General features: G+C 42.5%; 1 protein-coding gene across 1 annotated transcript in view; it reads right to left on the bottom strand.

Annotated features, from left to right (window-relative positions):
- The window catches only part of TRHDE (thyrotropin releasing hormone degrading enzyme), a 367175-nt gene that overhangs the window by 332664 nt on the left and 19119 nt on the right, over window positions 1–15392 (bottom strand). Inside the window, exon 4 of the mRNA XM_030214836.1 lies at window positions 1733–2006. Within this exon, the coding sequence (XP_030070696.1) occupies window positions 1733–2006 (274 nt within the window). The remainder of the gene's footprint in view (window positions 1–1732; window positions 2007–15392) is intronic.

Raw genomic sequence — 15392 nt, 5'->3', positions numbered from 1 at the left:
CGCCCGCCCTCGGCTCCATCGACCGTCCGCCACCGGGCCAGGCCCCCTCCATTCAAATCACAGCGCCTCACCACCTCGCTCCGTGTGAAAGTGCAGCAGCGGCAGTCTACAGAACGCCTCCCTTCGGGCCTTCCCTCCCTGTGCCCCGCCCTCGTCTGACGTAACTTCCGCGAGGGAGGGAAGGCCTGAAGGGACTGCCGCTGCTGCGCTTTCACACGGAGCGAGGTGAGGCGCTGTGATTTGAAATCAGGGGGCCCGGCCCGGTGGTGGACGGAGGGGGGCTGCGGGGGCAGCCTTGCCCCGGGCCCGGCCCAGTCTCTCGGCGGCCCTGTATAGACTGCAAACAACTTGCCCTGGAAGCGATTCAAAACGTTGAACAAACAATGCCACATTCCAAAGTCTGCAAAAAAAAACAGAAGAAACCAGTCTTCGCAAAAAACAGCAATAGATAAAACAGCGAAGATAGCTAAAAAAAAAAGAAAGAAAAAACGAAAAAAGAAAAAAAGAATCAAGACGACACTAATCATATAAAAACTGAAAAATATTTATTAACCATAAAAAACCATAATACAAAAATAGGGTGGTCAGGACTCAACACAGCTGTGTTTCGGCCGGAAAGGCCTGCGTCAGGAGTCTTCTCACCATATAGAATCTCTTTCTTTATTTAATATCTGATGATTTTATATTTCTTCTGAGATCTAGTAGCGCTAAAATTATACTCAAAACAGCATAGACTGGAGAAGCTCTGATTAGCGTCCTGACCACCCTATTTTAAAATTATCTTTTTTATGGTTAATAAATATTTTTTAGTTTTTATATTATTAGTGTCGTCTTGATTCTTTTTTCCTTTTTTCGTTTTTTCTTTCTTTTTTTAGTCATCTTCGCTGTTTTATATATGTTTACATTCCAAAGTCTGCCATAGACTTTCCTGATAAAAAGATAATCAATAGAAATCAAACAAAATTAAAACATGGAAAAGAAAATAAGATGATACCTTTTTTATTGGACATAACTTAATACATTTCTTGATTAGCTTTCGAAGGTTGCCCTTCTTCGTCAGATCGGAAATAAGCAAATGTGTTAGCTGACAGTGTATATAACGGTCTCTCATAGATGGTCTAGCAGGGTGAGTAGGAGATGTGTATGGGGACTTCAAAGCATTCCACAGTCTAGCAGGATGTTTGTGGGGAGGGGAGGGGGGAAGGGTGATAAGCAGTGAAATACAACTTATGGTTTATAGTGGGCTAGAAAACCCAGATCCTTATTAAGTCCTGTCCGTTGGGTGTCAAAATATTCAATCATTCTGATTTCAAAGGTTTTTTACGTTCCTGTATTATTTTAAAGTTACCTTTCAGTATTCTCACTGTGAAATCACTGGTACGGTGTCCCCTCCCCTCCCCACAAACATCCTGCTAGACTATGGAATGCTTTGAAGTCCCCATGCACATCTCCTACCCACCCTACTAGACCATCTATGAGGGACTGATATATACATTGTCAGGTAAACACATTTGCTTATTTCTGATCTGATGAAGAAGGGCAACCTCCGAAAGCTAATCAAGAAATGTATTAAGTTATGTCCAATAAAAAAGGTATCATCTTATTTTCTTTTCTGTGTTTTAATTTTGTTTGATTTCTATTGATTACCTTTAAGAGTGGACTAACACGGCTAACACACCTCTTTACTGATAAAAGGAGCAACACTGAAAGATCAAGCACCAGGAATACTTACTACAACACCGTTCTTGGTGATGGTCTCACGGTACGTAAAGTTGCAGACTGCCCAGGCAAGATAGTATGTGGACATAAGAGGAGTCTGGGAAAAATGATCAGTCACCCATCCATCCTCTTCAAAAACAGAGGTCTCCAGTGGCATGTTGGACAGCGATATATAAGCGGCTTGATGTCGGATGCTGATTTTGAAAGTGGCCTTGTAAATGGGCTCATCAAAGCAAGGAAAAGCTTTCCTGGCGTGAGTGGGAGAAAACTGTGTCACTCCGAGGTACCTGAAAGAAAAGAAGTGAAACATTAACAGCGGCAACAGTGACAGAACGTAAGGACGTCTTGGACAAATACAGAGGCCCTGAAGCTCAGAAGCCATTAGCGCTGGACTAGCGCCCATGCACGCTGATACGCCATGTTTAAAGGCCCCCACCACGGGGAATAGTGAGCATGCTGAGGGATAGCACAACAAGAATGCAAAAATGCCTGCTGATGAGCTAATTCCCTATTCCTCCCCAATGCTCAGCGGACAGCATGTCAAACAAGGGTGCTCGCCTGCGGTGAACCCTATGCCAGCTCAGAGTTGGCGTTAGGGTTGTGCCAAGCCATGGGGAGGAATAGGGAGACCAGTCTTGCAAGATTCTTTTTTGTTCTGGGATGTAGGCTCCAAACTGAGGTCCAAGGTGAAACAATAGAACTATGTCTCGAGTTACCCCAGCCTGCCTGAAGAGTGGAGGAGGATGGAAGGAGACCCCTGCAGACCTGTTACTGAAGCCTTGCTGCCATCACATGGGAAAGGAAGCAGAGCAGTGCAGAAAAACTTGGTAGTGACACCGATCCTGGAAGCAGTTTTTTCTAATTGCGCTGTTGGCACCGCGTCCTCTCCTCCCCTAGCAGTAATCTCACAGTATAAAGCAAGGGTATTTAAACCTGTCCTGAAGGTCCACAGACCAGTCGAGTTTTCAGAATATCCCCAATGATTACGTATGAAACATATTTACACGCCTGTCACCTGCATTATATGCAAATCTCTCTCATGCATATTCATTGATTGAGTTAAGTTAAAAGTAAATACTAATTTGATTTGGGTATTTTTATGTGAGAATTTGAATAAAGATTAAAGTAAAAAAAAATAGAAATGAAATTGAATGCAGTTATTTGGTAGGAAGTATAGTAGATCTGCAAGAAATTAACGAGAGCTCATTTTGATATAGTTATGCATATTCATTAGGGATATCCTGAAAATCCAACTGGCCTGAGGACCTCTTTGAGTATCCCTGGTATAAAGAAACATGACCCCTAGGGTTGTACTTCTAATGAGAGTATCTAAGGGGTGTTTCCAGTGGAGGTAATTTCACTTGAAGGTACTTCTGTTCGGGGTACATCTGACTTGGGGAGGCTTGAGGGAGAGTCATAGAGAAGGGGATTCAGCTATGGGGGGTACTCAGATGGGCAGTCAGCGATGGTGGCAGTCTAATTTAGGCATGGCCAGCCCCCTTTAAAAACAAATGACCCAGGAGCATCGGGCCACAGCTTGGCAGCCGGTGCTCCCAGGCCGATGGAAAATGCTGCTTGAGAGGTGACTCACAAGCATTTGTTATTCATTCACCACGGGAGTCACTCACCTGTGAAACTGAGATACTGCAGTGACTCTTGCTGCTCCCCAGTATCTCTCCACACTCGTCCTTCCCTACACCCCTTCCCGTGCACTCCGCTCCATGGATAAATCCTTCTTATCTGTTCCCTTCTCCACTACTGCCAACTCCAGACTTCGCGCCTTCTGTCTCGCTGCACCCTACGCCTGGAATAAACTTCCTGAGCCCCTACGTCTTGCCCCATCCTTGGCCACCTTTAAATCTAGACTGAAAACCCACCTCTTTAACATTGCTTTTGACTCGTAACCACTTGTAACCACTCGCCTCCACCTACCCTCCTCTCCTCCTTCCCGTACACATTAATTGATTTGATTACTTTATTTTTTGTCTATTAGATTGTAAGCTCTTTGAGCAGGGACTGTCTTTCTTCTATGTGCAGCACTGCATACGCCTTGTAGCGCTATAGAAATGCTAAATAGTACTAGTAGTAGTAGTAGTAAATCAAAGTTCGGTAAAAGCCCGCCTTTTACCACACCTTGATTAACTTCCCTCTTAGTTCAATGAAGAAAAAGTATCCACCACAATTTGTTTGGTCGAACTTATTTCTTCTTATTAAAAACCTGACACTGAAAGGCACTTGATGCCTCTGTAAAATCCAAGGTATCGTTTTATATAGATCAAATAGATATATTTAATATAGATACAGTTCATGAAGAAATACAGCGGAAGAGTCTACAGCTGAAATTCTATCACCATAATATTCACGGTTGGCGCACGTGTAGATCCCAGGTAGATTAAATTCCTATTACACATAATGTGAGCAGAGTGCTACACCAGAAGCTGCTTTCCAGTTGCGGTTAATAATGATTAATGCTCCCCTCCTGCACTACAGAGTACTTCGTGTTCTGCCAACGCAGTTTCATTCAGCTGTGTGACGTGTGAAAATAATGCTAAGTAATACCAGATCTGTAGTACAAAACAAACCAGCACCCTCGTTCGATGCCCCACCTCCCCACCATCACCACCACCACAGTTGCACTGTGAGTCTCAGAGGCTGTTGACCTCTTCGACCGCCCTTTGACATATACTCAGAAGACTCTCAAGGGCTATTACTTCCCCCCAGTTGATTATCTGTATATTAATTGCACAGAGTCTGCAAGTCATCCCGCATTCCATTAGGGTTGTAAAGCCAGCTTCTCTTCGGAGGTACTGTGTTCCCCCATGGGTCTGTAGTGCCACAAACGCCTATTCCATCCTGTTCTGAAAGCAATTTAAGCTCTCGGAAATAGAAAACGGTCCCATTTGTCTCAGACTCTGCCTAAAACTTTCACGACAGAAGCAGTGTCACAACACAGGGAAAACAGGCTAGAAATGTAAATATATTAAACAGAGTCTAAAAAGAAATTGACCTTTATTTCACCAAACATATTTCAACCTAGAAAGAGCAGCTATCTGCTGCTCAGTGATTAATGCTGCCCCAGAAAATGTACATTTTCTTTCCAAACGAAGGGCAAGTTTTTTTGTTTTATAGTCAAGCATGCTATGAAGCCATGAATTATCCTTTTCCCTTTGGAAAAAGCATATCGGGGTGTAGGAAGGAACAAACAAAAAAGGGGGAGAGTAAACCAATATAGTTCCAGCGCAAGGATATTTATTAATAGTTCATCAACTATAAACAGCAAAGTAAAAAGCGGCTCGACACAGTCCTGCGTTTCGGTGCCACCTGCACCTGCTTCAGGAGTCAAAATACCTCAGCCAAAGTTGACAACACAAGCTTGAAAAATCAAACCATCCAATAGTGAAAATGCATCAACGTGAATTGTATACAATAAAACGATGCATACGTAGGTAAGAAGTAGGGGGAAGGAGGGGTGAAAATATAAAAGTTATGTTGGGGTACTGAGAGCTTTATACTGGTTCAATTACTTGATTGTATATGTGTTATATATGGAATTGACGAAGTGTCATCTGGTGTACCTTCAATAAAAATTGTTGAAACTAAAACGATGCATACAACATGTACACTCATCAGGAAAAACTATGGTTCTCAAAAGACTAACAGTGTAGGAAGGATCAGCCAGAAATTGTTCATTTATTGTCATTTCCAGGAATGCTCATTTTATTCATTTTCATTTGCCTATGTTTTTCATCATGGGAACAACGTTTTTGAGTGTGTGTACTCTTTCTGAAAGAGTATGTGCTATGCACGCATGTGCAGCAGTTCATGCATGTGTGAGATAGTTCACACAAGCCCAATGGGCACCCTCTTTGCAAATAGTGCGCACTCTCTCGAAAGTGCATACTATTACTGGCGAATTATTTTCGTGTTTCTTCTGCTCGTTTTCATATGATAATGACATTCAGTGATGTAGGATAGGTCATTGACGTCGCTCATATTGTTGCAAATGAATGCCCATCCCTTATTGAGTGTTGATAAAATTGAATGACAACATTCAATCCCTTGCTAATCACGTGACCAACTTTAAACCGACTCAGTATCTAGTGTGGATGTTTTGTCCCATATGGTTAATCAAAGCTGGAAGATAGGATTTCAGTATGCCTTCAACCACCTGGAATAATAGCTCCTTACAACAAGGCATTTCCCCAAAGGATTTATGACCTATCATTATCGGCCCTTTATTGTAGAAATTCGGGCCCAGCAAATTGTAACAACTATTAATCCACTCCAAATTTTCCTTTTCCGTGCAAGTTGATTGAGAAAACTGTGTTAACCAATTTTCTCAAATAGGAATATCAATTAGATCCTTTTTGATCTGGCTTCAGACAAGGACATAGAACAGAAATAATAATTGTGGCCCTGTCTGATGATGACTAACTTATGGAAATAGATAAGGGCCATAACAGTTTACTGAACCTCCTGGACAATAGCATGTAATACAATTGATCGTCATATTTTTCTTCAACACCTTGCTTCCATTGGTATAGGAGGAAGGGTCTGCAACTTGTCTGCATCTTTTCTTTCCAGTAGATGTCAACTGGTTTTCATAGGGTATCAACAATCTCAACTCGTTTTTTCAACCTCTAGCTTCTTCCCTTGGTTAAAATTATTCAGAAATTCTACATTAGATATTTTTTATATGCCAACGATCTCCAATTATATATTACATTGGGCCCTGATCGCTCAATTGCAATAAATAATTCTTCCAACTGTTTAATAGCCGTAAGCAATGGAGTGTAAACTAACATGCTCCATTTAAACATCAGCAAAACAGAAATTCTGTAAAATGGGAAAAAGGGAACACAAATACTAGAGTCCTTCACTTTATTTGCTCAGCCTAATTTAACAATGGGCAGTGCAGAAAGAAATTTGGAAGTTATTATGAATAGGCATCCATTTCTGGTTCCTCAGATCTCTGCAATCTCAGTTTTTGGCTTGTTCAAGTGATGAAGGCTCTAGTCCGTACAAGAATGGATCATGGCAATAGTCTTAATATTGGTCTTCGAAATGAATACCTGCATGGTTTCCAACTTGCACAGAATATGAGTACCCATATTAACCTAGGAGTTGTCTGTATGGTGTGTGTGTGTTGTATTACACAGCCTTCAGTGGTCTTATGTTTTGTCTTCAAATCACTAAGGGGCCCAAGGTGCTTCAATTTTGAGTTACTGCTCAGCTACCGTGTGGCCCTTGTGGTCATTTCATTTTTGACACACGTCATATATGCGCACTGGAAAATATTTTTCTTTTCTGGTGCGTGGGCGGTAATTGGCATTTTACGTATGTAGACCATTACCATCCGGTTACCACGCGAGACCTTACTGCTAGGTCAATGGCTGCCGGTAAGGTCTCAGACCCAAAATGGATGCCCAGCAATTTTTATTTTGCCGCACGTCCATTTTAGGTAAAAATAATAAAAGGGCATTTTTTTACAAGGTGCGCTGAAAAATAATTCTGCGCGTGCGCCCAAAACACGCGTCTACACTACTGCAGGCCATTTTTCAGTGCACCTTAGCAAAAGGGCCCCTAAGGGAGCTTTTTCACTAAAGAAGTTAGGGCTCTTCAGCTTGGAAAAGAGACGGCTGAGGGGGGGGGGGGGGACATGATCGAGGTCAACAAAATCCTGAGTAGTGTAGAACAGGTAGAAGTGAATCAATTTTCCACTCTTTCGAAAAGTACGAAGACTAGGGGACACTCAAAGAAATTACACGGAAATATATCCAAACAAATAGGAGGAAATATTTTTTCACTGAAAGAATAGTTAAGCTCTGGAACTCGCTGCCGGAAGATGTGGTAACAGCGGTTAGTGTATCTGGGTTTTAAAAAGGTTTGGACAAGTTCCTAAGGGAAAAGTCCAGTGTCTGATATTGAGACAGACACGGGGAAGCCACTGCTTGCCTTGGGATGTTGCTACTATTTCAGATTCCGGAATGTTGCTACTATTTGGGGTTCCGGAATCTTGCTATTATTTGGGATTCTGGAATGTTGCTACTTTTTGGGTTTCTACACGGAATGTTGCTACTATTTGAGATTCTATATGAAATGTTGCTATTCTTTGGGGTTCCAGAATGTTGCTACTATTCGGGTTTCTGCCAGGTACTTGTGACCTGGATTGACCACTGTTGGAAGAAGGATACTGGACTAGATGGACCATTGGTATGACCCAGTATGACTATTCTTATGTTCTTAAGTGTGGTAAAATCTGGGCTTAGAATGTTTTAATGTGGGACTTTCTAAAGTGCTAAGCCCAGATTTAACATGGTGCTTTTTAGGAATTTTTATTTCTTTTTATTATTATTATTATTAGAAGGTCATGCACTAATTTTCCCATTAGTATGTGAAACCTGCAAAAAATTAAAATGGGAACACTTTCTGCCTCGCTTACCCCCTAATTCTATAAAAGTCGCCAAAAATTGCGTATGCAATTTACTAGAATAACGAACCAATCAGTGCCAATAATTGGAATCAATTAACATGTATATGCGTAATTTAGGCACGTGATCCGCACCTAAACTTTACGGAAAAGGAGGCGTGGAAATGAGAGTGTCATGGGCATTTTGGAGCAGAGCATGGGCATGGATGCCAGGTACGTGTGCACATAAATGATTGTACTAGAGTAAGCAGGGTTGACATAAATATATTAAAAAGCGTCGCGGCAAGTAAAGTCCCTTGTGGAACCCCACATGGAAGACTGTACCGTCTCAGATTGAATATCTTGCCATACAAATGTATTGGTCCGGTTATTAAGATACGAACAAAACAAATCATAAACCATATCCGTGATTTCTATTTCTCGTTATCGAATGAGTAAAAGATTGTAAATTCTTTTCTATGTTCAGCATCCACGATGAATTGTAAGCCACATTGAGCCTGCAAAAAGGTGGGATAATGTGGGATACAAATGCTATAAATAATAATAATAATAATTGTGATCAATTAGATCAATGGCAGCTGTCAAGTCACGTGATACGAGAAGGACAGTTTTGTTCTGTGCCAGATGATGGGGGGTTTTTGTTGCAATGCCTATAAGTGCTGTCTCAGTACTTTGATGTCTTCTGAACCCTATTTGAGTTGGGTGCAACGAATTAGTCATAATACCGCCTACCCTATTACAACAAATGAAAACTATTCATTACATATTCTATTGCAAGTCTCAACTGGAGAGGTTCTCTCACCAGTGCCTCCTTGTGGCTAATTAGTAGAGCTGCCACCTCTGAATCAAACACAATGGACCAAGAGGTCCTTATCTGCTGACATCTCCTAATCCTACTCCATCACGGCCTCATCTATATGCACGCTGTTGGCAGAAATCCAGGCTTCTGTCATTGGATAAGCAGACTGAAGCAGAGAGAGTTAGGAGAAAAAAGTGTCATTAGAAAATCTTACTTTTAAGCAAAAATGCTTTTTTTCTCTCTCAAATTGTCTTCCTATTTAAAGCCTTTAATTGGCATAAAAGGTTTTCCGGAAAGTACATCTGTCTACTTCTCTTTCAGAGCAATTTAAGGAAGTCAAAATATATAGCTAATATTGTACAGCAAGAATTTCTGTCACTGTACAGTTGTGGTTGGCTTATTTGCAAATTTTAGAATATGTCAAACTCTTTCTTCTTGGGAAGCAGTAACAGTAGGTGGAATAGACAGATGTAGTAGACTGTGGAGTCCTAACAGTTGAAATTTTTTCCTGGAGAAAACTGGAGTCTTTGTAGACATTGACACCTTCCATAACGCCAACAAATAATGGCGTAACATTTAGAAAAAGAAGAGGCCCGTGGGGTCTCAAACTTGGTGGCAACCTCACTTTGAGGGTTGGGTCGTTTTCCTTTTCTCTCTTCAGCATGCCCAAACAAAAATCACAGCAGAGAGTTTATCCTCCCTGCTCTCAGCTGCTGGTTTCCTCGGGTCCAATGGACCAACCACCTGCCTCAGTTGGTGCAGCAAGCCTGGATAAGCCAACACCACTGATGGGTATCTACTCTCAGGATAGATAACTCTTTAAGCCCAGACATGCAGCAAACCTCTGGACGGCTGCATCTGGATGACGTGATTGTGACCAGTTCAGCTGGTCCACAGGAAATGAAAAGTGAGAAGGGGGCTGTGGGAGGTGAGGGGCCCTTGCACTAGCACAGCAGTTGTTGCAGAGCTGTAGGGAGTTGCCTTGTAGCTACGGACCCCTGGAGTGGATCTTAATGGAGTAGGGGGGTCTCTCTCTCCAGCCTTTGCGGACAGCACCACAGTTGTGGCCGGCGATAGAGTAGTTCGACCATTGATTTCTTCAAATGTTCTTCTCCTTGGATTCGATTTGGGAGGCGACCCAAACCTTGGGTAACCATTGTTTGTACTCAAGTAAATTTACTTGACAGTCGAAGGAACAGAAGATTGTTACGTTAGAGCAAGAAAGAGTTGTTTACAGAGGATTTGTCTCAATTAAGGGATAAAATTAGTGCTATTCAGAACCATCAGTCAATTATGACGAAGGACTTAACTGCTTTAAGGTTTAACACTAAAGTTTTGGAAAATACTGCTCGCTTTGCAAATTTGAGAGATTTGAATTTTCTCAAATATTCTCTTGTTGCTCCTAAATAGATGTTTACTAAGCATCTAATGGAAGTTTTGAAGATTGCTTAGCAAATTGTTACCAACTATTGCAAAGATTTATTACCTTCCGACTGTAAAGAGACAAATGGATAATGATGATTTGGAAGGTCAAAAATGGATACTTTGGATATTTCTGCATTATTGGGAAAATCAGATACCGACAATTTAGTTGCTGGGACTTCACTTGCAGAACAAGCCTTGGCAGTCAATCGGGACTGGTTACTCCTGCATTTTGGACACTGTGAGGTATCTCTTTTGAATTTTGCAATTAGGATGTTCCTGGACATCTCCAAGGAAGCTCAGTAGCAGGGGAAACAATTCCTGTTATCGGCCTGCAGTTTTACAAATGGGAGCAGTCTTCTATTTACACAAACAAAAAAAAGCAACACTGGGCCTTCAAGACTGAGACAACAGGAGTATTTTATTGACAATGGACCCGACACGGGCCGTGTTTCGGCGTGAAACAACGCCTGCCTCAGGGGTCTAACAACAGAACATATAAATAATCATAATAAATGATAAGACAATTAAAAAATGTAAATTTGGTAAAACAATATCAATAAAAAAATGTATGTAAAATATATAATGTAACATGGCACATATACAAACTTGAACATTAAATTCATATACAATTTTTATTGAGCTCTCGGAACACTTTTACAAACACCTCATAAGCATTCTTATCATTATTATCATTTTTATAACCACATATGGATATTTATTTTATTTATTTATTTGTAGCTTTTGTATCCCACATTTTCCCACCGATTTGCAGGCTCAATGTGGCTTACATCTGCTGTAATGGTGGTTGCCATTTCCGGGTAACAGAGTACAAAAGTCGTTGCATTAAGGTGCATACATACATGGTAAAGAAGAATGCTTTATGGTATAGCATATAAGTTCCTGAGTGATAGATAGGATTGTAATCGACTATAGATAGACCTTATTTGACATAAGGATTAAAGGGATAGTGCTTGATCATTATTAACGGAGAGGTTACTTATTCAAGTGGTAAAAAGTTTGATTATTCTAGTTCATGTGCAATCTTATTATTTCGTTTTGAGGATAGGTGTTATTGGTATGCCTTCTTGAGCAGTTCGGTTTTCAGTAGCCTTCGGAAGATAGTGAGGTCCTGCGTTGTTTTTATGGCCTTCGGTAGTCCAAAGGTAGGAGAAACTGGTTGCGTATGTGGTTTTACATTTTAGCCCTTTACAGTTGGGGTAGTGGAGATTGAGGAATGAGCGTGCTGATCTTTTTGCGTTCCTAGTAGGCAAGTCTATAAGGTCTGACATGTAGGCTGGGGCTTCCCCGTGAATGATTATCAAAGATGTTTGATATACATGTATCTGTTCATGTTTTCAATGTTATAGACAAATTTTATCATTTAAAATTATTTCAAAAATTCATTTTGGTTATATGGATCTCTATATGTATATATATATAATTTTAGTGATGCTTTCTTACTACATCCTCTATTACATTATATATTTTACATAAGTTTTTTTTAATGATATTATATTGTTGTACCAAATTTACATTTTTTTAATTGTCTTATCATTTATTATGATTATTTATATGTTTTTATATATTCTGTTGTTAGACCCCTGAGGCAGGCGTTGTTTCACGCCGAAACACGGCTCGTGTCGGGTCCATCAAACATATAAACGGCGAGTGACCGTACTCACTCGCAAATGTGCAGTAGAGACCTTCTCTGCCCCGCCCCCGCGTCAATACGTGATGACGGGGGGCGGAACACAGAGGGTCTGTACTGCACATTTCTGAGGGAGGGACACCGCCGTCTAACGCTCCCCCCACCCGAGTCACCGCCGCCACCCACCTTCTACCCGGTCAGGCCCTCGCTCCACTATTGAAACAGCGAGGGTCCGGGAATGCAGCACTGAGCTCTGCTGAGCTGCCGACATCGCCCTTCCTTCTTCTTCTCTGCCTCTGTCCCGCCCTCGACGACGTTACATCACACGAGGGCGGGACAGGCAGAGAAGAAGAACGAAGGCCGACATCGGCAGCTCAGCAGAGCTCAGTGCTGCGTTCCCGGACCCTCGCTGTTTCAATAGCGGAGCGAGGGCCCGGCCGGGTGGAAGGTGGGTGGTGACGGCTCGGGGGGGAGGCAGCGGCAAACTCGGTGGCGGGGGAGGGCCCTTCAACCCCCCCCTTCCTATAATAGCCCGTTTTTACGGGCTCAAAGGCTAGTTGTCAATAAAATACTCCTGTTGTCTCAGTCTTGAAGGCCCAGTGTTGCTTTTTTTGTTGTTTGTATACTTTCTATGTATGCTGTATACCCTCTCTGTTTGGCTAGCAGTCTTCTATTTGAAATTTCCCTGTAAATGTATAATCAAATATAAAGATAGGAAGTATTTTTTCCTCATCTTTCTAACTTGTCTGCATTTGTTGCTACAAATAGAATGGTTGATTTACCGTTGTAATAAATGCAATATTAATTAGATGACTGAGGTACAGTTGCCTGCAGAGGTGACAAGAGAAGCCCTTCCTCCCTTCCCTAGATTTCTTTCTATAGTTATTTCCATCCCTATCTTTTTGTTATATTATAACCCCCCCCCCCCCCCCACCTTCCCACCTTAAAATTGTTTGTGAGTGGCGACCCTAAGCTGGAGAGGGAGGGGAGAATAGAGGTAGATGGATATATCAAAAGTATTTTGATAAACCTCTGGATTTATTTGTCGTTGTTCTCATTTATGGAAAAGATACCTGTCAAATACTCTTTCCTTTAATAGTTTTGCCAATAAATGTCCTTTTGCAGAAGTACGATACTTCTTAGACTCCTGTTGCTCATCTGATTATTTTAGAGCCGAAAAGGAGTTTTCATTTTGCAGTTTTCATTTTGCAGTCCAGTTCTTAATGATGGATTGATAAATTGGGATGTGCGAACGTGAGTTTGGAAAACACAGTGCTATTAGCTGTGTTTCACTTTAGTACCTTTCTGAAAGTTATAAATTAGGCTAGAATTGGCAGCTTCTGTCTGTAATTAGCAGCTTTAATGAGATGATATACAGGTAACATTACAGTCACCTCCAGGGAACTGGGAATATATTCTAGTGAGTGTGTTTCAATCTCGGTGTCTCAAGAAAATAAAAGCATAAAGCATGAGGAACCCTGGAAGAGGTTTCAGATGCCCAATTCAGTAAGAATTACACTTCTCCCAATGCCCGTGTTATATTTCTGATCTACTCAATGCTGCTGTATGGGATATGGACCATAACTGGTGATTCGTTCATACTCAATGCTGCTCTGTGGGATATTGACCTTCAGTGGTGACTCGTTTCATACTCAGTGCTGCTCTGTGGGATATTGACCCTCAGTGGTGACTCGTTTCATACTCATTGCTGCTCTGTGGGATATTGACCCTCTATGGTGACTCGTTTCATACGCAATGCTGCTCTGTGGGATATTGACCCTCTGTGGTGACACGTTTCATACTCATTACTGTTCCATGGGATATTGACCCTCAGTGGTGACTCGTTTCATATGCAATGCTGCTCTGTGGGATATTGACCCTCTGTGGTGACTCGTTTCATACTCAATGCTGCTCTGTGGGATATTGACCCTCAGTGGTGACTCGTTTCATACTCATTGCTGTTCTATGGGATATTGACCATCGGTGGTGACTCATTTCATACTCAATGCTGCTCTGTGGGATATTGACCCTCAGTGGTGACTCGTTTCATACTCAATGCTGCTCTATGGCAGTAGCGTACCAAGGGAGGGGGCGGTGGGGGCGGTCCGCCCCGGGTGCACGCCGCTGGGGGGCGGTGAAATGTGCCAGTCAGCTTCCTTCGTTTCCATGCTCCCTCTGCCCTGGAACAGGAAGTAACCTGTTCCGGGGCAGAGGGCGCATGGAAACGAAGGAAGCTGACCGGCGCGCGGCACTCCCCCAGCGGCGTGCACCCGGGGGGGGGGTTATTTCTCCAGGGTGGGGGGTGTTCTTTCACCAGGGGGGGGTCGCGCTGCACCGGGGGAGGCGCTGCACCTGGGGGGCGGGGCGCATCGGCGATCCGCCCCGGGTGTCAGCCCCCCTAGGAACGCTACTGCTCTATGGGATATTGACCCTCAGTGGTGACTCGTTTCATATAAGTACCCTTACTTCTGCTCATGACTCACCTCATTCATCACTGGGTCTGCTACCTTTGCAGGACGTCAGACTCAGAAACAAAACGAAGGAAGAAGACCAGCTGGCAGGGGTTGGGGGTCCCCCGCCAGCAAAAGTAGCATACGGCGACGGCGGGTTGGTGGCGGGAGAGGGTGTTGAGAGGGTTGTTTGCAGGGGGGTCCAGGGCCAAATCCACAGGGGCCCAGGCCCCCGTGGCCAAATAGTAGCTACGCCACTGGCTTAAACAGTGAAGGAATTTATTTAGGTAATATTCTAGCCACTATTCCTTGATGACTACAAATGAAAATAAATACTTACCGTATTACAAAAATACTACGGGCCCTGTTTTTAGTGCACGCTAAAAATTAGCGCGCACTAATGCTAGAGGCATTCTTATAATCCTATGGGTGTCTCTAGCATTAGCGCATGTTAATTTTTAGCGCACACTAAAAATGCAAGCGCACCTTAATAAACAGGGGCCATAAAGGTTTAAACTGCAGCGGATTACTTTCACAGGGTCCAGTAAAGCAAAAAGTCACAATCTTTTCCATGTCAACCAGATGAAAGATTTTCCGTTACCAATGCAATAAATTGGGACAGTCCAAGATACGAACTGGCTCCCAAAGTCAATCATTTCTCCAGCGCAGTTGGTTAAACTAGATCAATCTGCACTTTGGGACCAGTACGTATCTGAGTACTTGGATATTTGCGTCCACAATGGAAGATCTTTCATCTGGGTGACACGGGAAGGATAGAGACTTTTGCTTTACTGGATCCTGTGAAAGCAATCCGCTGCAGTTTGAACTTTTAGGATTTTGTAATAAAGTGAGTATTTATTTTCATTTGTAGTAGTAATAGCGGCTAGGATATTACTTCGATAACTTCACTTCACTGGCTTC

The sequence above is a fragment of the Microcaecilia unicolor genome, chromosome 9, assembly GCF_901765095.1.
Source record: "Microcaecilia unicolor chromosome 9, aMicUni1.1, whole genome shotgun sequence".
Lineage (NCBI taxonomy): Eukaryota > Metazoa > Chordata > Amphibia > Gymnophiona > Siphonopidae > Microcaecilia > Microcaecilia unicolor.
This window is presented reverse-complemented; position numbering and strand designations above follow the sequence as displayed.